General features: G+C 39.7%; 1 protein-coding gene across 5 annotated transcripts in view; it reads left to right on the top strand.

Moving 5' to 3' along the window:
• The first annotated feature begins 8,764 nt into the window (after positions 1–8,764).
• eno3 (enolase 3, (beta, muscle)) overlaps positions 8,765–21,885 on the top strand; it is a 28,436-nt gene continuing 15,315 nt past the window's right edge. For 2 of the 5 annotated variants that reach the window (XM_080741252.1, XM_080741251.1), the window contains exons 1-5: positions 8,765–8,808; positions 15,647–15,736; positions 16,363–16,458; positions 21,177–21,235; positions 21,369–21,438. In XM_080741252.1, coding sequence (XP_080597378.1) covers positions 15,652–15,736; positions 16,363–16,458; positions 21,177–21,235; positions 21,369–21,438 — 310 coding nt within the window. In that variant the 5' untranslated portion in view covers positions 8,765–8,808; positions 15,647–15,651. Of the gene's footprint in view, positions 8,809–15,646; positions 15,737–16,362; positions 16,459–16,740; positions 16,763–17,257; positions 17,265–17,465; positions 17,482–21,176; positions 21,236–21,368; positions 21,439–21,885 lie in introns of those variants that run through there. The other 3 variants (XM_080741253.1, XM_080741255.1, XM_080741254.1) reach the window with 3 other exon arrangements.

Genomic DNA, 21,885 nt, shown 5'->3' with positions numbered 1-21,885 from the left:
ATGTTAGAAATGTTGAGTATGGGTCCCCAGCATGTAGAAACTGCCGGATGCTAACTTGAATATGTTGAGCAATTTGCATAATTAGCTTTAATTAGCATAATCACCTATAATAATGGAAAATATGTCAAAAACTAATGGGACGATTTGAACAATATTGGAGTGGTTTTGGGGGTTATTGAGGATGCTGAATCTATTTCTGACATTTTCTAAATTCAAAATGGCCGTTTTAAACCGGAAATGGCCATATACCAACTTAAATTGGGATGATTTTGATACTTTTTTGTAGATTTTGATTATGAATTAAATTATAAATGTGGTTATTTATACACTCTTAAAATTGTTGGGTCAAAAACAACCCAAGTTGGTTATTTATGTAACCCAACACGTAACACTGTTTTGGACCAGCCCAACATGGGTTATTGCAGACCAACAGGGTTGGGTTAAGGCTGTGACCCAGCATGTTGGGTTGGGATTGTACAACCAAGTAATGGGTTAAAAGTGACTTTGCTGTTGGGTTAATGTGATACTGCTGATGGGTTGGAATCTAACACCCAAAAATGGCTTAAAAGTGACCTTGTTGTTGGGATTGTACGCTCATTCACATTAAATCTATTCATTTTTTTTTTTAAACATTTTCTTCAATGACATTTTTCATGCTTAATCTACTCAAGGAAGAATGCATGCGGAGTAAATTATGCATTTAGTCGTGGCAATATATCACAACTTTGAACACAACAGATTATGTGGTGCTTCACATTAAAAGAACAGCTAACCTGTTTGTATGTGTCAGTCTGGACCATCTTAGTCATGGTTTCTGTTTCTGTAAGCAACTATGTTTTTTTATATATTTTTTAATTAGGGATTATGACTGGGCTACATCCACTGCGATCATCTACAATACAATGTTGTTTTCTCTATCTAAAACCATAAAATAATGGAAAGGTTTGTAAAAGATATCTGTATGGGAGCACAGTTGCATGCTGGGTAACTGCCCACCCACTTAGTTTAACCCAATAGTGGTGCAATTCACAAACCAATGTGTTGATAGACAGAGAGGGCGGGTCTATTTTAACCCAAGTTGGTGCAATGCAGTGAACCATGTGTTGGGTAAACTCGAATTCAAAAGCCTATACCAACACTTGGGTTATGAACTCAATGCATTTTATCTGATGATGTGGGCGGGCCATCCATAGCCCAACAGATGGTTTACTAATTTTAAGTATTTTTAATCCAATGTTTGGTCAAACTGACCCAACCTTTGACCCAACAGTGTCAACCCAGCAAAAGGGTTGAACATTTGACCCAACATTTTTAAGAGTGTATGCTTATACATTATCTGCATTTCAAAAGCAAAATATAGACAATCCACACTAATTATTAGAACAATGACTGCCACAATAGCCTATCAAACATAGTCATTTCATCATTTGAAAATCAACAAAAAACTATCAAAATCATCCCAATTTAAGTTGATATATGGCCATTTCCGGTTTAGAAAATGCCAGAAATGGATTCAGCATTCTCAATAACCCCCAAAACCACTCCAATATTGTTCAAATCAGCCAATCATGTTTTGACATATTATCCATTATTATAGGTGATTATGCTAATTAAAGCTAATTATGCTAATTATGAAAATTGCTCAACATATACAAGTTAGCATCCGGCAGTTTCTACATGCTGGGGACCCATACTCAACATTTATAACATAAAACTTTAGGGTACTCAAAATGTCCGGGTTCACAATGGGGCTCTATGGGCTGGCTACTAGACTACAGCCTGGAACGGTTGTTCAAGTGCAGCTAAACTTGGCATGTTAGAAAACGTGCCACAATTTACAATAATGCTTTGCACCTGTGCAGCTGACCTGTGGAACCTGGGAATATACCATTCTGTCAAGATGGGGAGAATACAAGTGTGGAGAATATAATTATAATACCTTGTTAAAGTAACCATTTTGTAAAATTTTGCATTTGTAGTTATTTTACTGCGCAGATAGACAAAGAGACATTCATTGATTTATATTTAAAAGTAACTTTTAATTTTCCCCCCTGGCCCCAGGGTCTGGCAGCTGCATACCCCTGGACCCCCCTGGACCCAGGGTATGGCAGCTGCATACCCCTGCCATACCCAATTGACGCCCCTGGTCCGCATGCGGCCCACGGACCAGAGGTTGAATAGCGCTGGTATACAGGCTGACTAAAACCTCGTCAGAGAACCACCATGCTAGAACTGTGTTGTTAAAATGTTATTTAGGTTTTTTTATCCCACAATTTTTGTAACCCCATTTTTCACCTGGTGTCAATTATCTAATGTAACCCTGGGCTCTGCTCTGCCAACCTGAGGAGACAACGGACTGACCTCATGCTTCCTTTTATGCCATGCATGGAACAAAACGCGCCGCACTGCGACACGTTTTGAGCTTGTAGTTTGGCTATTTGTGCTACTTTTGTGTGAAATGGAGTAAGGAAGCAGGGCATTCATTACCAAAAATGATATCTCTCCTCCAAAAATGTTAATGTTCGGGAAAATTAGCTCAAGTATATATTTATGATAAAAAAGAGAGGGCCAATCGGGTGGAGTTGGCTGGTTTGGCAGAAAGTGTGGAGTTAGGAGGTTTTGTCCCAAGCACTTTTTACTAGTGACAATATGGATTGTGTTCGTCTGGAGTGAGTGTGGAACTATAGATGTCCTGTCCATCATCAAAGTTACTCACTCCTGTTCTATGCATGAAGAGAGCAATGCTGCTGTGGAGGCAACGCAGCGCATGCTGCAATACTCCTAGGTAACTTAACTGTAACTGAACTGGATTATACTGCCCTACAAAGGAAGAGTGCAGTAACTACGTTTTCGGACACATTAGCCTTCATGATATTGGGGGATGAACAATTAGCTCAAGAACAGATCAGTGTAATATCATTTTTATGCCTTTATCTCATTTGGCTGATAAGCTGTAACCCTTTTAAACCCATTTTTTTGTGAAATTCTTGTACGTAGTGACTGCACTCTGCCTTTGTAGGGCAGAATAGTTGTTCCAAGACTCTGACATTCCTAGGGTTTGCTTGAGCACACATGTTTTAGTACAGACCAATGGACACTGTATTGATTAAGACTACACTGCTAGCTATTATGTATGATGTTGGATTAGCACTGTCAGAATGTCACTATTAATGTCTGTCTGTCTGTCTGTCTGTCTGTCTGTCTGTCTGTCTGTCTGTCTGTCTGTCTGTCTGTCTGTCTGTCTGTCTGTCTGTCTGTCTGCCTGTCTATCTCTGTCAGTCATGTGATGTTTATATTTAAACTCCAGTTAAAGGGCTTTAGGGGCTGTGCTGTACACCCTGTAGAGTGTGTGTGTGTGTGTGTGTGTGTGTGTGTGTGTGTGTGTGTGTGTGTGTGTGTGTGTGTGTGTGTGTGTGTGTGTGTGTGTGTGTGTAGGTTAGGTTTAACATCAGAGATATGAGTTATGGGGAAACAGCTGATCTACAAGCTCACTTTGATTGACTGAATGTTTCATTAGAAACATGTTTAGTAGGCTACAGTACGAGTACAGTCAAACACCCTGCCTAAAAGGAACACCAAATAAGTCCTTTAGACCAGGGGTTCCCAAACTGTTTTGTCTCAGGTCACCCCATAAATATTTTTTTTTTAATCCGAGGCACCCCTACATTATAATTTTCACTCCCAGCACCGTATATTTATAGCATATTGTCGTTGTCGGGTGGAAACCTTGTATGTCCAAAACCGTTCGTTTTGTATTTATCATCTATACAATGTACTAAACTAGTGAAAACAGCCGATCTACAAGCACACAACGCCTGGCATTGCGAGGCGTTGTGTGCTTGTAGATCTGCTGTTTTCACTAGTTTTGTGCGACAGTCTTGTATGATGAAGCAGGGCTTTGCTTTACCAAAAGACGTACACATTTGAAACTTGGAGATACGAGGTTTCTGCCCGACAGTGACGATATTTTAGTGATTATGTTGCGAGGAAAACGTTGAGATAACAGCCATTTTGGTTAGAACTGACTGAAAATAACTTTGTACTTCAAGATTAAAATGATACTAAATATTTATTCAAGTGTCCAAATAAATTCCAAATATTATCAAATGATCTTGTGGCACCCCTGGACTGCCGTCACGGCACCCCAGGGTGCCCCGTCACCCACCAAACCCCTGCTTTACGGTCTTGTTTACATTGGAGGTCCTTGCTATTCAATTCATCATCATATAAAATAGCAAAAGAAATCACCACAACACAGGAAATGACATCTACAATATGTTCACAATGGTCTGGGGGACCCCCAGACCCCCCGCTTCAGGGTTGTGGGGGACCCCCAGAACCCCCTGGGGGACCCCCTGACCCCCCGCTTCAGGGTTGTGGGGGACCCCCAGAACCCCCTGGGGGACCCCCTGACCCCCCGCTTCAGGGATGTTCTGGGGGACCCCCTGACCCTCCGCTTCAGGGTTGTTCTGGGGACCCCCAGACCCCCCTGGGGGACCCCCAAAACCCCTGCTTCAGGGTTGTGGGACACATGGAGGGTTAGGGTTAGGGTTAGGACACATGGAGGGTGGATAAAGTCAGTAAAGGCATGAAGACAATCTTAAAACTTGTACTGAGAAAAGCCTGCATTTGCACAATGCACAGCTATTAATTTGTCACTACAATGCTTAAAATAAACTGTAAAAAAAAAAGGGTTAGGGTTAGGGCTAAAACACTTGAAACTTACTTTGTACTGTGCTTAAAAAAGGGAAAACTTTGTAACTTTGCTAAAGAGAAAAACATACTGAGAAAGCTATTCATTTGTCACTACTATACTCAAAATAAAAACTCTTAATGATTATCAGTTAAATTGTTATAGTTTGGATATGGCTTTGGCCGTATTCTGCGTGTATTATTGTAATGGATCGGTAGGTGGTAGGTACAGTAGGTACAGTAGGTACAGTAGGTACAGTAGGTACAGTAGGTAGGTACAGTAGGTACAGTAATGCTTTGCACTAAGTCTAACGTTCATACGCACTTTCATACTTAAGATTATTGAGAGAGGCGTTTCCGCGAGGCGGGTCTTAACTCAATCCTGGTGGGTTTAGGAAACACGTGACATATTCACTTACAGTAAGTGGTGAATATTAGTACACTTACAGTAAGTGGTGAATATTAGTACACTTACAGTAAGTGGTGAATATTAGTACACTTACAGTAAGTGGTGAATATTAGTACACTTACAGTAAGTGGTGAATATTAGTACACTTACAGTAAGTGGTGAATATTAGTACACTTACAGTAAGTGGTGAATATTAGTACACTTACAGTAAGTGGTGAATATTAGTACAGGTTGGTCTTACATTGCTTCAGTCATCAAATCAAAATCTGTACACAATTTTTTCCGGTTTTAATTACTGAAATTGAACCCATCATTTTCCAATGTGAGTAAAGCAAGCCTGATAAAATGATAAAAATAGCTAAATTCACCGGAACACAGGAGAATATCTCTACTCTGTTCAAACTACCCCCAAAAACCTCCTGAATTCTGACTGTCAGTCTACTGTCCTATCAATAAAGAGCTGTCAGTCTACTTTCCTATCAATAAAGACCTGTCAGTCTACTGTCCTATCAATAAAGAGCTGTCAGTCTACTGTCCTATCAATAAAGACCTGTCAGTCTACTGTCCTATCAATAAAGACATGTCAGTCTACTGTCCTATCAATAAAGACCTGTCAGTCTACTGTCCTATCAATAAAGAGCTGTCAGTCTACTGTCCTATCAATAAAGAGCTGTCAGTCTACTGTCCTATCAATAAAGAGCTGTCAGTCTACTGTCCTATCAATAAAGACCTGTCAGTCTAGTGTTCTATCAATAAAGAGCTGTCAGTCTACTGTCCTATCAATAAAGAGCTGTCAGTCTACTGTCCTATCGATAAAGACCTGTCAGTCTACTGTCCTATCAATAAAGAGCTGTCAGTCTACTGTCCTATCAATAAAGAGCTGTCAGTCTACTGTCCTATCAATAAAGAGCTGTCAGTCTACTGTCCTATCGATAAAGACCTGTCAGTCTACTGTCCTATCAATAAAGAGCTGTCAGTCTACTGTCCTATCGATAAAGACCTGTCAGTCTAGTGTCCTATCGATAAAGACCTGTCAGTCTAGTGTCCTATCAATAAAGAGCTGTCAGTCTACTGTCCTATCAATAAAGAGCTGTCAGTCTAGTGTCCTATCGATAAAGACCTGTCAGTCTACTGTCCTATCGATAAAGACCTGTCAGTCTACTGTCCTATCGATAAAGACCTGTCAGTCTAGTGTCCTATCAATAAAGACCTGTCAGTCTAGTGTTCTATCAATAAAGACCTGTCAGTCTAGTGTCCTATCAATAAAGACCTGTCAGTCTACTGTCCTATCAATAAAGACCTGTCAGTCTAGTGTTCTATTGATAAAGACCTGTCAGTCTACTGTCCTATCAATAAAGACCTGTCAGTCTAGTGTTCTATCGATAAAGACCTGTCAGTCTACTGTCCTATCAATAAAGACCTGTCAGTCTACTGTCCTATCGATAAAGAGCTGTCAGTCTACTGTCCTATCAATAAAGAGCTGTCAGTCTAGTGTTCTATCGATAAAGACCTGTCAGTCTACTGTCCTATCGATAAAGACCTGTCAGTCTAGTGTCCTATCAATAAAGAGCTGTCAGTCTAGTGTCCTATCAATAAAGACCTGTCAGTCTAGTGTTCTATCAATAAAGACCTGTCAGTCTAGTGTTCTATCAATAAAGACCTGTCAGTCTAGTGTCCTATCAATAAAGACCTGTCAGTCTAGTGTTCTATCAATAAAGACCTGTCAGTCTAGTGTTCTATCAATAAAGACCTGTCAGTCTAGTGTCCTATCGATAAAGACCTGTCAGTCTAGTGTTCTATCAATAAAGACCTGTCAGTCTAGTGTCCTATCGATAAAGACCTGTCAGTCTAGTGTTCTATCAATAAAGACCTGTCAGTCTACTGTTCTATCAATAAAGACCTGTCAGTCTAGTGTTCTATCAATAAAGACCTGTCAGTCTAGTGTCCTATCAATAAAGACCTGTCAGTCTAGTGTCCTATCAATAAAGACCTGTCATTCTAGTGTTCTATCAATAAAGACCTGTCAGTCTAGTGTCCTATCAATAAAGACCTGTCAGTCTAGTGTCCTATCAATAAAGACCTGTCAGTCTAGTGTCCTATCAATAAAGACCTGTCAGTCTAGTGTCCTATCAATAAAGACCTGTCAGTCTAGTGTTCTATAAACATATCTTATGGCAGTCAGCAGAGTAGGGGGAAAAAAGCGAGCGTAACGCTTGTAGATCAGGCAACATTCCTTTCGATTTTCTTTTTCTTTTTTCGCACTGACTTTTTTGACACTGCACTATTAGGTTGTGTTAGTAGTTTTGGGTATTTTTGCGTGTGTTTGACATGACAGTGAGATACTTGTTGCACTAACTAGCATTGACTGCTATGGTCACTTTTGATTTGGACACTGACTGTACTATTTTGATAGTTGTGCTTAAGGACACTTTATGTATATATATTTATATATTATTTGTTCCCTCTCTTGATGTACCTTGCTCTTTACTGTACTCTGTTCTTGTTTTTTCTTTTTCTTACTTCTCTGTAACTTTGTAAATAACCTTATACTGCTGTGCTGCCTCTGGGCAACTGATTTTCCTCCTTGGGATAATAAAGGTAGCCTATCTATCTATCAACATGACGGCAAAAAAATCTGCGTCCTAAAACTTTGTGTGTGTGTGTGTGTGTGTGTGTGTGTGTGTGTGTGTGTGTGTGTGTGTGTATGTGTGTGTGTGTGTGTGTGTGTGTGTGTGTCCAGAACAGTGAGAAAGGGCAAGTATTTGTGACCAGTGCACCGTAAAGGCTAAGCGTGTGCACGTGTGCACGCCTTCGTGTGTTTGTATGTGTATGTGTGTGTGTGTGTGTGTGTGTTTGTATGTGTGTGTGTGTGTGTGTGTGCGTGGGGACGTGCACGTGTGTGTTGGCCTTTCTCGTATATCTCCTTTCAGTGAACTATGACCTTCTGACGCTTAGGGACCGTCTGACAAGTGCACACACACACACACACACACACACACACACACACACACACACACACACACACACACACACACACACACACACACACACATTTTCAATACTCTTACTTCTACTCCATTACTTCTCAAAGGCACATGTTGTACGTTTTACTCCACTACATTTTTAAACTTTAGTTACAAGTTACTTTGTAGATTATGACAAAACATACATTAACCTCCGATCTACAAGCTCACAATGCGTCGCGATGCATCATATGGTGATGCATTGGTGAGCTTGTAGATCGGTTATTTTCCAAAAAGCCAAATGGGCAATTTAAAAAAAAAATATATATAGACCTATAATAATCTAATATCTGTCAAAGAAGTTTTAAAATAATGGCAAGGGAAATATTTTCATCTGAGATGTGATAGGTAAAGGAGCAGAACGATAAATTATTATAAAAACTAAGAAGAAATATGAATTATTCAATGCAAGTAAAAAGAAAATACCTTATAAAAGTACAGCTTAGTACTCCAGTAAATGTACTTTCTAATCTACTTTCCAGTCCGTCTCAGTGAAAAGTACACGGTGTCTCTTCTCTCTACGTTCCCCAGTGAGTGGACACCACGCTGACGCTCCCTGGTCTAAATGTGGACACATCCTCCCTCGGGGAGCGTCTATAAAAAGCTGCTCCGCTCCCAGCTGGGCACTTTCCAAGTCGGACAGTCGCACAGACGCACGGCCACACGGACAGACCCACCGCACGGGTAAGAACCTCCTCACCTCACCTTAGAACAGAACCTATTCTCACCTCACCTTAGACTGAACAGAACCTGTTCACCTCACCTCAGACTCTTTCATTCAGGCTTTTATTTTATAGTTATTGTGCCAACAGCTTCCAAACCAGGCTTCGTTGAACTTTGACAAAAACGTTATTCCGTTGAAACTTTACACGTTTTCTCCTAATAAGGGAATCGAACCGGTGTGTGGGCTGATCCTACATAGCCTACCGCTCTGGCAAGAGAGCAGGCTAGAGAGTGTAATGGACTTTAAATGTGTTCTATTCAATGAGTCTAAACACTCAGTATGTACTGTAGGCTAGTAGTGAGTTTAATGGACTTGTCTTTAAATATGTTCTATTGAAATGTCTCAACGTGTAGAGCTGTCTGTGAGAGGCTTATGAGTTTAATGCACTTTAAATGTGTTCTATTCAATGAGTCTGAACGCTAACAGTGAGTTCATAGTTCATTTAGAGCTTGTAGATCTGCTATACTTCTGATGCTTTAGTGTGATCAAATAGGGTTGTTCGTTTACAAACAAATAAGGTTTTAATTATGAATATTATCTGAATGCCTGCCCTGGTTTTAAAGGGTTAAACATTTATTAAATATCTAGAATGGAACAGCTTGTTCCAACCTCCGGAAATACAAACAATAACTTTATATTCTATAAGCAATATAGAATTATTTTACTATCAACATATTATAAACATACTGCTTAGAATTAGCCTACTATCAACATATTATATATGCAAACTGCTTAGAATGATATTGTTTAAATATTAGGAGTTTAAATGTGTGCTGTTGGTGTTGCACTCCTAGCCATGCATTGGAAGGTTAATACATAACGTTCAGTTCCTTCTACAATCTGATTAATAAATACTCTAACACTGTCAAATGAAAAACTCTGACAATCTCTTTTCTCGTAACTAAAGTTTTCATTATTGTTGTGTGGAGTAAAAGTACCAACACGTGCCTCTGAGATGTAATGAAGGAGAAGTAATAATATTGAAACGTGAAAAAAATAGTAAAGTAATTAATTGATGGAAAAAAGGTCATTTTAGGGTTGAACTACTAAACTTAACAGACAGTAAAAAGATGCTACACAGATATGTTCCATATTAACCAATAGTAATGAAGAAAAGCTATTATACAGGCGTGTTAGAAGGACTATTGTTAGAGCCAACATGCAGTAAAATCATGCTAAACATACATGTGTGTTGTGTGTAGGACTAACATTAATAAAGTTAACCTTTGTGCTTCAACACAGCAGTAAAGCCACAGCAGACATGCATGTCATCAGAGCTTAATGTTAGGCTGCACAGAATGATGCTGTTTAGTTGTGCTTGTAGGTTTAATTATCATCAACCTAATAGACAATAAAATCATGCTGTTAATGTATCATTCATAATCAACCACCATGCATAACATGATGCTTTACGGACATGCTAGCAGGGCTATGAGCTATGAATGATCATTTACCTACTGTACACATGCATATCAACAGATAGAGGATGATACAGGCCTGTTAGCAAAGCTATGGGGCTGTTAAGTGTGACATCATTTTGTAGGCAGAGGAGAACTTTTGCCCCCCAAAAAAGCGAATCTTTTTACTATTTTTACTATTTACAAATTTTTCTTCTCTTTGTTGTTGAAAGGAAAGTGTTAGAATTATACTTTAGTCGTTATTTTTTGTCTCGGATCTGTTGAAATAGCGAGGGACAGAAAATGCTCTGGGGGCAGAGTTCTCCTCTGCCTACAAAATGATGTCACGGCTTAAAAGCCCCATAATTGTGATGTTAATCTGTGGTATACAGTAGACATTAAGATTACGGTAGACAGTTGTGATATCAAAGTGATAAATCTATAGGAGATCGTGGTCTTTAATCTAAACGTTAAAGCTGCAGTAGAATCATGCTACACAGGCGTGACAGCAGGGCTATGAATTATTAATAAGACAATAGATGATAAAAGTTGATTTGCGTCGCAGCTGCAGTCAAAGAACAGCAGCAGTTGAAAACAGGAATAAAACACCAGCGCTTTACGGAAAACAGAAAAAATAATTTAACAACAAAAACTACATTCAAATAATGATGATCTTAAAAAGGCAGTGAATAATCAGAGAAAACAGTGAGGAAACTACATGACAACAATTATGAAAACACAGAGATTTAAAACTAAAAACTCAAGAGAAAAGGCGAGACAGGAATAAACAGGACTTGAGCTGTGCTTTAGATCCATCTCTCCAGAGGCTGCAAGGTAACTCCTGCATGTTATAATATGTTATAATTATGTTATAAACATGTTATAATATGTTATAATTATGTTATAAACATGTTATAATATGTTATAATTATGTTATAAACATGTTATAATATGTTATAATTAACATCCCCACACTGCTATTTAATATAAACATGTTATAATATGTTATAATTATGTTATAAACATGTTATAATATGTTATAATTATGTTATAAACATGTTATAATATGTTATAATTAACATCCCCACACTGCTATTTAATATAAACATGTTATAATATGTTATAATTATGTTATAAACATGTTATAATATGTTATAATTATGTTATAAACATGTTATAATATGTTATAATTAACATCCCCACACTGCTATTTAATATAAACATGTTATAATATGTTATAATTATGTTATAAACATGTTATAATATGTTATAATTATGTTATAAACATGTTATAATATGTTATAATTATGTTATAAACATGTTATAATATGTTATAATTAACATCCCCACACTGCTATTTGGGTGACATTATGCAAGTTATTCCCAAACTGTACTAGTTGCAAGGAGCTGCATTTGGTGTGGACTGAATGAAATGGTAGTTTATTCATGTCCGTCTCGTTTATGGGTGCATAACAGACCACAGCAGACAGGGGGCGCTAACAGGGTCATATGCCATCATTAAAGGAGCAGTTCACCCCCAAAATGACTTTCTTTCTGTTGAATACTTTTGTATTTGTCGCATTCCTAAGACAATAATTTGATTACAATAAAGTTATCCCCATTGATTCAGGATGAGGACCGAAATGCATTCGGGTTCCCATCTGGAATCAGTGGTGGTAAATTAACCATAATCAATTTAGTTTTGTCTTTAGGAATGCAACAAATACAAACAAATATATTATTGAACTCAAGTCTCCATGACGTGAGTAACCAATAGAAAGAAAGTCATTTTGGAGCTGCTAGCTTCATGCTAGCACAGAGCTGTTGTATGACAGTGTAGGATCATAAATGATCATTAACCTACATGCATAATAAACAGCAAACCCACGCCATAGAGGCGTGCTGTCCGGGTTCGTAGATACGCTCTGTCCGCTCCCCGCACTGCTGCTGAATGAATGAGTCTCACATGCACACAGATAAGGTGCCTAGGCCTATTATTAAACCGGTTTAGATAAGGTGCGTGGGCCTATTATTAAACCGGTTTAGATAAGGTGCATATAAACCTATTATTAGAAGCCTTCCTCACAGATAGCGTAACAAAGAGGATGCTGTTAGCGGCTGCCGTTGCTCAACTCATTCAGACGCTGTTTGCTGTTTGCTCGGCAGACAAACCGAACAAAGTCCGTCTGGAGAACCAGAGGTCGGCTGCGATGTCGTAACTCCTGCTGTTAGGAACCGTAGACCAACCTAGAGCTGAACTCATGTAATATTTACATTATTTAATATTTATTAGAGCAGACATTCTTCTATAGGCTGTGAGCACATTCAACTAGTAGTTTACCCCCAAAATGACTTTTTTTCTATTGATTACTCAATACTCATGCCATGGACACTTGAGTTCAATAATAGTTTTAGTTTTTTTGTCGCATTCCAAAGACAAAAATGTGATTACAATAAAATAGAAAAAAGTCATTTTGGGGGTGAACTACTCCTTTAAACTTTATGTTAGACCCGTTGGAAATCAAAGCCCTGCTTCACCTGTTCATCATACAAGACTGTGGCACAAAACTAGTGAAAATAGCAGATCTACAAGCACACAACGCCTCGCGCCGCGAAAGAAATCATTCTTTAAAATGAAACACAATAGGTTGTCTTTCTTTTACACAAAGCAGTGGATAAAAGTAGAGACTTTGCATGGACTTTTAGCAGCCTTAAAGGCCTGTCCATACTACATCCGACCACTGAAATCTTCGTTCGGTTCAACTACAAAATGACGTCACTCGCAATTTCTGAAAAAGCATTATCCAGAATTAGAGTTGGGAAGGCTGCAAAGTTCGGTGGTCGGAGACAGTATACAATAAGGGGAATGCGTCTGATGAAATGAATATCTAAATATCTAAATACTGAGTCAGGCATCTTAGGATCTGTCTGTGGTGGAACGCAAAAACCAGAGCAGACGATAGAATCGACCCCAGCAGAGTTTGGAAGTGCAAACAAAGGCCCTTTAAAACGCAGGCTGCTCGGGAGACACACAATTCAATAGGTCACCGATTTCACCGTAAAACCGCAGCTTTCCGGTCACATGGGGTTGCATCACCGCCGGCGCGACGGAGACGTGATAAACTTTATTTAAACGCTTCTTGTGTACACACACACTGATACTGTGTATACATGATAGATTTATATCATTCATAGACGTATGGTTATGAAATATTACAGTATGTTCATATTGAACTGATGCACTTCCCAAGTAGGCTTGGGAAGGGTTAGAAGTAACTCCAATGAAAATAATTGGACAAATATTACTACAACTCCATGGTAAAGTTGATCAAGTCACCTTTGAACTTGAGTTACTTGCTTAGCTTGCTCTTAGTTAAGAAATACTTGAGTAGTCATAAAATGCATGCTTTAAAAATATACTTGAATATTTTATTATATAAAAAAATATACCGGTGAAACTCTACAAGTACTTTTATTTTTTTCCTAGATATGTAGTCAAAAGTCATCTTTGAAATGAAGTGGATTGAAAATCACGAGTATCCCACAAAATACAAATAGTCAATTAAATGTACTTTAATGTCCAGCACTGTCTACGACCCTTGACTTTTTAGTACAGCGAGCACACACACACACACACACGCACGCACACACACACACACACACACACACACACACATGCAAGCACGCACACGAACGAGCACAAAAATCACGTACACAGATAGAGCATGCAGGCGTAATGTTTGACTACGTGAGCAGTGTGTGTGTGTGTGTGTGTGTGTGTGTGTGTGGGGGGGGGGGGTATGATTCTCAGGCAGACAGTGAAGGCAGACAACAGCTGCACACACACACACACACACACACACACACACACACACACACACACACACACACACACACACACACACACACACACACACACACACACACACACACACACACACACACAATGCTCAGAAGGACAGTTGGCCACTTAGATGGTGATACTGTATCTGTGAGCAAATGTCACTCACATTCCATGTGTGTGTGTGTGTGTGTGTGTGTGTGTGTGTGTGTGTGTGTGTGTGTGTGTGTGTGTGTGTGCGTGTGTGTGTGTGTGTGTGTGTACATGTGACACCAGTCATGTCCTTTGAGAAAATGTCAAAGGGCTGCTGGTCAACATGCACACACACACACACACACACACACACACACACACACACACACAGTCATGACCGTGAACACTTGCACAAATCTGACTCTCCATTCAATTCGATTCGATTCGATTCAATTGGATTGAATCGTGTTCATTTCCATTTGATGTGTAGCAGCTTTGTTACATTTGGACAAAGTACAGTAAGTGTGAACTAGAACTAGAATCTGGAGTTATAATGTATTTCAATACATTTTAGAACAGTTACAGAACAACTTTTAATAAAACCACAATCATCATCATAGCAGGAAGTTATGCAGGAACGCCTACTGAGTGGCAACAAACTACTTTCTGGTCTTGACAGCCCATACATCCACACAGAAAACTACTTTCTGGTCTTGACAGCCCAAACATCCACACAGAAAACTACTTTCTGGTCTTGACAGCCCAAACATCCACACAGAAAACTACTTTCTGGTCTTGACGGCCCATACATCCACACAGAAAACTACTTTCTGGTCTTGACAGCCCAAACATCCACACAGAAAACTACTTTCTGGTCTTGACAGCCCATACATCCACACAGAAAACTACTTTCTGGTCTTGACAGCCCATACATCCACACAGAAAAGTCCTATCTGACTGCATACGACATTAAGCTCAAACTTTGACACTGACTTTGGCATTCACTTACACAAGCATGCACATACACTCTAGGGTTCAGCTGTTAGGGAAGCTGCTCTGTGATTGGCTGTGTGTGTGGAGGGGAAGGGGGGCTTAGGGAACTGTATAGGGTGGGAGGGGAGACACACACATAGGCACACACACACACACACACACACACACACACACACACACACACACACACACACACACACACACACACACACACACACATATGGCGCTACACAGGATAGCTAATGCAGGTGGCACACACAGCACGCATATCATGCACAGATGCACACCCACACACACACACACACACACACACACACACACACACACACACACACACACACACACACACACACACACACACACACACACACACACACACACACACACACACACACACACACACACTTCCAAGGTCATTGCATAACTGATTTGTTTTGTTATATGTATGCTTTGGCAATGCAATACATTTTAACATGCCAATAAAGCAACATGCCAATAAAGCATTAAATTTAAATTGAATAACACTTTCTTCCCCCTCCCTCTCTCTCTCTCTCTCCCTCTGTCTCTCTCCCTCCCCCCCCCCCCCCCCCACAGTAAAGATGTCGATCACTAAGATCCATGCCAGGGAGATTCTTGACTCCAGGGGAAACCCCACCGTAGAGGTTGACCTGTGGACCCACAAGGGTAAGAATAATACCCGGCTTTATTCACTGCTTTACCACACTACCGTATGTATGTATGACACACTAGGAGTCCAACTAGAACTACTTGTTATGGCCATTCAGAGCGAGCTCTTCATGTGTTTGTGCTAATATTATTGTATGTGGCAAAAAAATGAATGAATGACATTCACCACAAGCCAGCATTGCCACAAGGGCAGAACATAGATTCTGGGTTAGAGGTTTGTGAGAGCAGGAATTTCATGAAGGCCATGGCCGTCGGTGCCCCTCAGTTTGGCCTTAATGCCCCTCAGTTTGGCCTTAATGCCCCTCAAACCAATGACATGACAGCAGATAGTCTCCATATTATTGTATGTCTGCTGATTCAAGCTAAGGTCAAATTGTGGTATTCACACACACACACACACACACACACACACATACTTTCATTACATTCACACATTCACACACCGATGGCAGAGGAAACCATGCTTGGCACCAACCTGTTCATCAGTTATGGGTTCAGAGTCTTGCTCAAGGACTCTTCCACACTAACTCTGGGGGTTCTAAGACAGCAACTCAATGTCCTGTTGCAAATGTCTTAGTTACCATGGTTACTGAACGTTAAGGTGGTTTCTCTGCTGTGTTCAGGTCGTTTCAGGGCAGCTGTCCCCAGCGGTGCCTCCACCGGCATCCATGAGGCTCTGGAGCTCAGAGACGGAGACAAGGGACGCTACCTGGGCAAAGGTACAGCACTACTATATATATATATATATATACATACTGTATGTAACATATAGGAGACAAGGGATGCTACCTGGGCAAAGGTATCTACAGCACTACTATATATATATATATATATATATATATATATATATATATATATATATACATACTGTATGTAACATATAGGAGACAAGGGACGCTACCTGGGCAAAGGTACAGCACTACTATATATATATATATATATATATATATATATATATATATATATACATATCTATACACTGTATGTAACATATAGGAGACAAGGGACGCTACCTGGGCAAAGGTATCTACAGCACTACTATATGAATGAATGAATGAAATATTTATTTCCGTGTCATGCCATAATTTGGCCCATCCCATATGGGATTATATGACACATTAGACATCAAAGTGACTTTACATCGGTAGTCCTTCCGGCGTTTACATTACGCCCTTATAGTATACATTAACAAATTCATAAACATGAGAATACATCAGAAACAAAATTATCTTAAATAAAACAGTACTATTCTACATGTATATGGCCCTCCTTCTCATTGACCAAGCTTTCTCCAGAAATGAAGCAAAAGAAAAAATATCATATTGAAACAGTCGTCTCAGCTTCTCTGAGTCATCACACCACACAAATTCATAATTTGGATCAACCTTATTAAAAAGTCTCTGCCTAATAGAGTTGTAGCAAAATGCATTTCATTTTCAATTTCATACTATACATACTATATATATATATATATATACATACTGTATGTAACATATAGGAGACAAGGGATGCTACCTGGGCAAAGGTATCTACAGCACTACTATATATATATATATATATATATATATATATATATATATATATATATATATATATATATATATGTTACATATAGTATATATATATATATATATATATATATATATATATATATATATATATATATATATATATATATATATATATATATATATACTATATGTAACATATAAGAGACAATAAGGGACGCTACCTGGGCAAAGCTATCTATCTACTGTATATACTAGTATATATAGTAGACTGATTGATCTAATCTTTAATGTCAGTTTGCATAGGAAAGGTCAACTAAAAGGATAGGCCCAAGAAAGCTCCATTCTTTCCCAGTGTTCTGGCTCCCTCTACTGTCCACTGCAGGATATGGGTTAGGGCATACCCTAACCCACTAAAACATCATTTGTCACGATTCTAAATCAATACCAACACTGGACAAACAATGTAAAATACCTCCTCATTACAAACTAATGAAAGTATTTAGTGCATCATCACAGGCAAGTGAGATAATATGATGCAGCCTCTACTCTCTCTACTCATTCAGCCATGGCAGTAGCAGTAGTATTGCAATTTACCATTTAGGCATTTAGCAGACGCTTTTAATCCACGGCGACTTACAATAAGCAAGGTAACATCAATACTTCAACATCAACGCATCAAATGGAAAGAAATAATCTAAGAAATACATAGGTAGACCAAGCACCTGTTCATTAAAAACATTATAAAAAAAAAGAATCTAAATGACCTTTATGGTCATTAAGTGCTATGGGCTTACTTGGAGTCTGAAGAGGTGAGTTTGCAGTCCAGAGAGTTTATTCCACAGTTTGGGGGCCAGGAGGGTGAAGAGTCCTGGACCAGTGGTTTTTTGTCCTGGGGTTTTCAGCGAGGGTTCTGTCAGCATCCCTGTGGTGCTTGATCTGAGTGGGTTAGGAGGTAGCAGTAGCAGTAGCAGTAGCAGTAGAAGTAGCAGTAGCAGTAGTATTAGTATTAGTAGTAGTATTGCTAGAACAGTTATTGTCAGGGGTGAAAGTGGTTTGAAATTCTTGCCGGAACTGTCATAAATTGGCCGCGCGGCGAAGCTGCGCGGCCGAAAAAAATTGGGAGGCTCTAACCCATAGCTCTAACCCCCCAAAACCCCTGAAATGCATAGAAAACTGCATTTTGGAACAGTTATAGGCCTACACACAATAAAAACACTACAGGTCCTACACCTGAATTAGGCAACGGCATTACACTTACTGTAACATGAAACATGATTGAAATCCTAAATGAAATATCTATAATAAGCCTCTTCATATTGTTCATATTGTTCATTGTTCCATACAGAAGGGTAAGCATCTATATATTATTATTATATTTATTATATTATTACACATATTATTATGAATATTATTATAACCAGTTATCTAAAGTAAACTAAGTACATTTACTAAAGTAGTGTATTTAAGTACAGGTTTTAAGTATAGCCTAGCCTACTTTACTGGAGTATTTCCAATACTTTTAATTCTACTCCACTACACATGCAGAATAGCATCCATGCAGGCACAGACCTCAACACAAGGCCACTGGCCTTGATAAAATTCCAGCTAGATTTCTCAGAGATTCAGCCGCCACCATTGCTCCAATAATTACCCACATAATTAACCTTTCCATCGAACAGGGTCATGTCCCACAGGACTTCAAACTAGCAAAAGTAACCCCCCTGCATAAAAAAGGTAGCAAACTAGACCCTGGAAACTACCGTCCCGTTTCCATTCTTAGCTCCATATCCAAAGTCATGGAGAAAATAGTCTACGAACAGATAGCAAGATATCTCGATGAGAATAATCTGATTTACGAGTTCCAATCTGGATTCAGAAAATCTCATTCCACTGACACATGCCTTCTCTATTTGACTGACCAAATCAAACGCGAAGCGGATGACGGCAAATATAGCGGCATGGTCATGATGGACCTCCAGAAGGCATTTGACACCGTAAATCATTCTATTCTGATTGAGAAACTAAAAGCCATCGGTCTTGACAGCGCAGCAGTGAGGTGGATGCAGTCTTACCTGGTGGGGAGGGAACAGGTGGTGGAGATTAACGGTACCCTGTCCCCCCCCCTCCCGGTAAACTGTGGTGTTCCTCAAGGTAGCATACTGGGACCTCTGTTGTTCCTAATATACGTGAACGACATGGCATCTGCTTGTGACTGCAACCTGTTCCTGTTCGCGGATGACTCGGCTCTCCTAGTCTCGGGCAAGGACCACTTGCAGGTTGAGAAGACACTTAACTCTGAACTAAGTAAGATCTGCACATGGCTTAACGACAACAAATTATCAATTCACCTGGGTAAAACAGAGTCCATCCTCTTTGGATCAAATCATAACCTCAAAAAAGTTGATAACTTCACAATCAAAGTGGGTGACAAGGTCATAACACGAAAAAACGAAATCTCTTACTTAGGATGTATCCTTGAAGCTAATCTTTCCAGTGAAAAGATGACTTCTAAAGTAATAAATAAAATCAACCAACGAACTCGTTTCCTACAGAGGATCGCCCCGATGGTCAATTCCAACACACTGAAGACCATAGCTGGTGCAATAATCCAGCCCCTCTTTGACTACGGAGTCCACGTATGGTATTGTGACGCCCCACAAGCCCTGAAAACTAAACTACAAACAGCCCAAAATAAACTAATTAGGGTCCTGCTTAGACTTCCCTATCAGACTCACCTCACCGCTACTCACCAGTTAAGAGTGGGGTGGCTCAGAGTAGTTGACAGAGTACAGCAACTTGCAATGGGCCTGGTGTACAAGATACACTACACCACTATGATACCCAAGTACCTGTCAAAATACTTTATAAACATTAAGGATGTCCATAATTACAACACCAGAGGCAGCGCCACAGATCACTTTCAACCCAGAGTCAAAACCAACAAAGGGTCAAACTCTTTTTTCTGCTATACCACCAAAATGTGGAAAGCCTTACCGAAGGCCACAAAGGAGTGTGGATCACTAGCATCCTTTAAAATTGCCCTGAAAAACCACTTACAGGCAGCAGCCGTTCGCAACTGGTAAAAAAGAATCTAGCCCAACCCTACCCTCCCCTGCCCCTTCTTTGTATATACTGTTTGTTTTGACTTACTGTCTTCTATTTTGTTTTTCTTTACATATCTACTGCATAGTACTGTGTTCTATTTGTCTGTCATTCAATGTTATATGAGATACTTCAATGGTTTCCAGTGGAAATAAGCTTAGTCTTTTCATGGATCTCCTTTTAGTAGACCTTGTACCAGTGAACTGTACCGTCATGAAACTGTACCTTTTCCTATGCAAACTTCTAATAAAGTCTTCAATCAATCAAAGACGCAACGAGTCCTCCTAGAGATGGGATTTATGGCTCTTTGAAGTGAGCCGGATCTCTGGGATCCGTTCCTTTCAAAGAGCCGTTCAAAAGACGGCCACTGTTCATTAGAAAGGAACGGCTCCCTACTGTGAACCGAATCATATCGTTCATTTCAAAGAGCCGTTCAAAAGACTCGACTCGTTCGCGAACGTCCCACCTCTATTCGCTCCGTGTCAAACAAACACTGAAACGCGAACAGAATGGATCACACTGACCTACACAAACCCACGGGAATAATTTAGAAGCACTTTATCAGAAAATATAGCCTAACTAGTAACACTTTTGTAGCCTACTGTATGTTAATCTGACTTTGGTATAGGCTATTGTTTTCTTCCTGGACGTGCGTTTGTGGGAGGTTATTTAACATGGGATTTTGACAGCTGGCTTCTCCTTTTCTTAACGGAACGCCGTTCCGTCCCCAAATGTTTTAACGGAACGGGGGTTCCGGCCGTTCCGGCTCACTTTCACCACTGGTTATTGTGCGTCAGATTTTAACTCTTTGATGTTTTCTTCAGGTACCCTGAAGGCTGTGGATCACGTGAACAAGGACATCGCCCCCAAACTGATTGAGAAGGTATGCACACGCACACACACACACACACACACACACACACACACACACACACACACACACACACACACACACACACACACACACACACACACACACACACACACACACACCTGATCATACTGTCTCTCTGCAGGGCTTCAGTGTTGTCGACCAGGAGAAGATTGACCACTGGATGCTGGAACTGGACGGAACTGAGAACAAATGTAAGACCTGTCTGTCTGTCTGTCTGTCTGTCTGTCTGTCTGTCTGTCTGTCTGTACTGTATTCATCCTGGCTTCAGAAACATGGATATACGGTTGTATATATTCAACCCCCCTCCGTCTGCAAATCTGGTGTATTGGCTAAATTCACAGACTGACAACAGAATGAAATAAATAAATCATACAAGAACAATGTACCTGAGTCTGTATCCCATAGATAAAATGACCCTCAACAAAAGTAACACTTGTTACCCCCCAAAATTCAATGCTAAATGCCACTTTCACTTATTCAACACTTAATTAACCTGAACACATCTGTAATGAACTGCAATCGATTAATCAAGGGCTTAAATAGTTGCATCAGTTGTGCAATCTGGCCTGACTAGAAGTTTGTTGACTTGTTGACTGTGATTAGAGCAGTTAGAAACATGGGTAAATCTAAAGAATGGT

The sequence above is a fragment of the Nannobrachium achirus genome (genome assembly GCF_963921795.1).
Source record: "Nannobrachium achirus genome assembly, chromosome: 14".
Taxonomy (NCBI): Eukaryota; Metazoa; Chordata; class Actinopteri; order Myctophiformes; family Myctophidae; genus Nannobrachium; species Nannobrachium achirus.
Note: the sequence above shows the minus strand (reverse complement) of the source record. Positions and strands in the feature narration are given on the sequence as shown.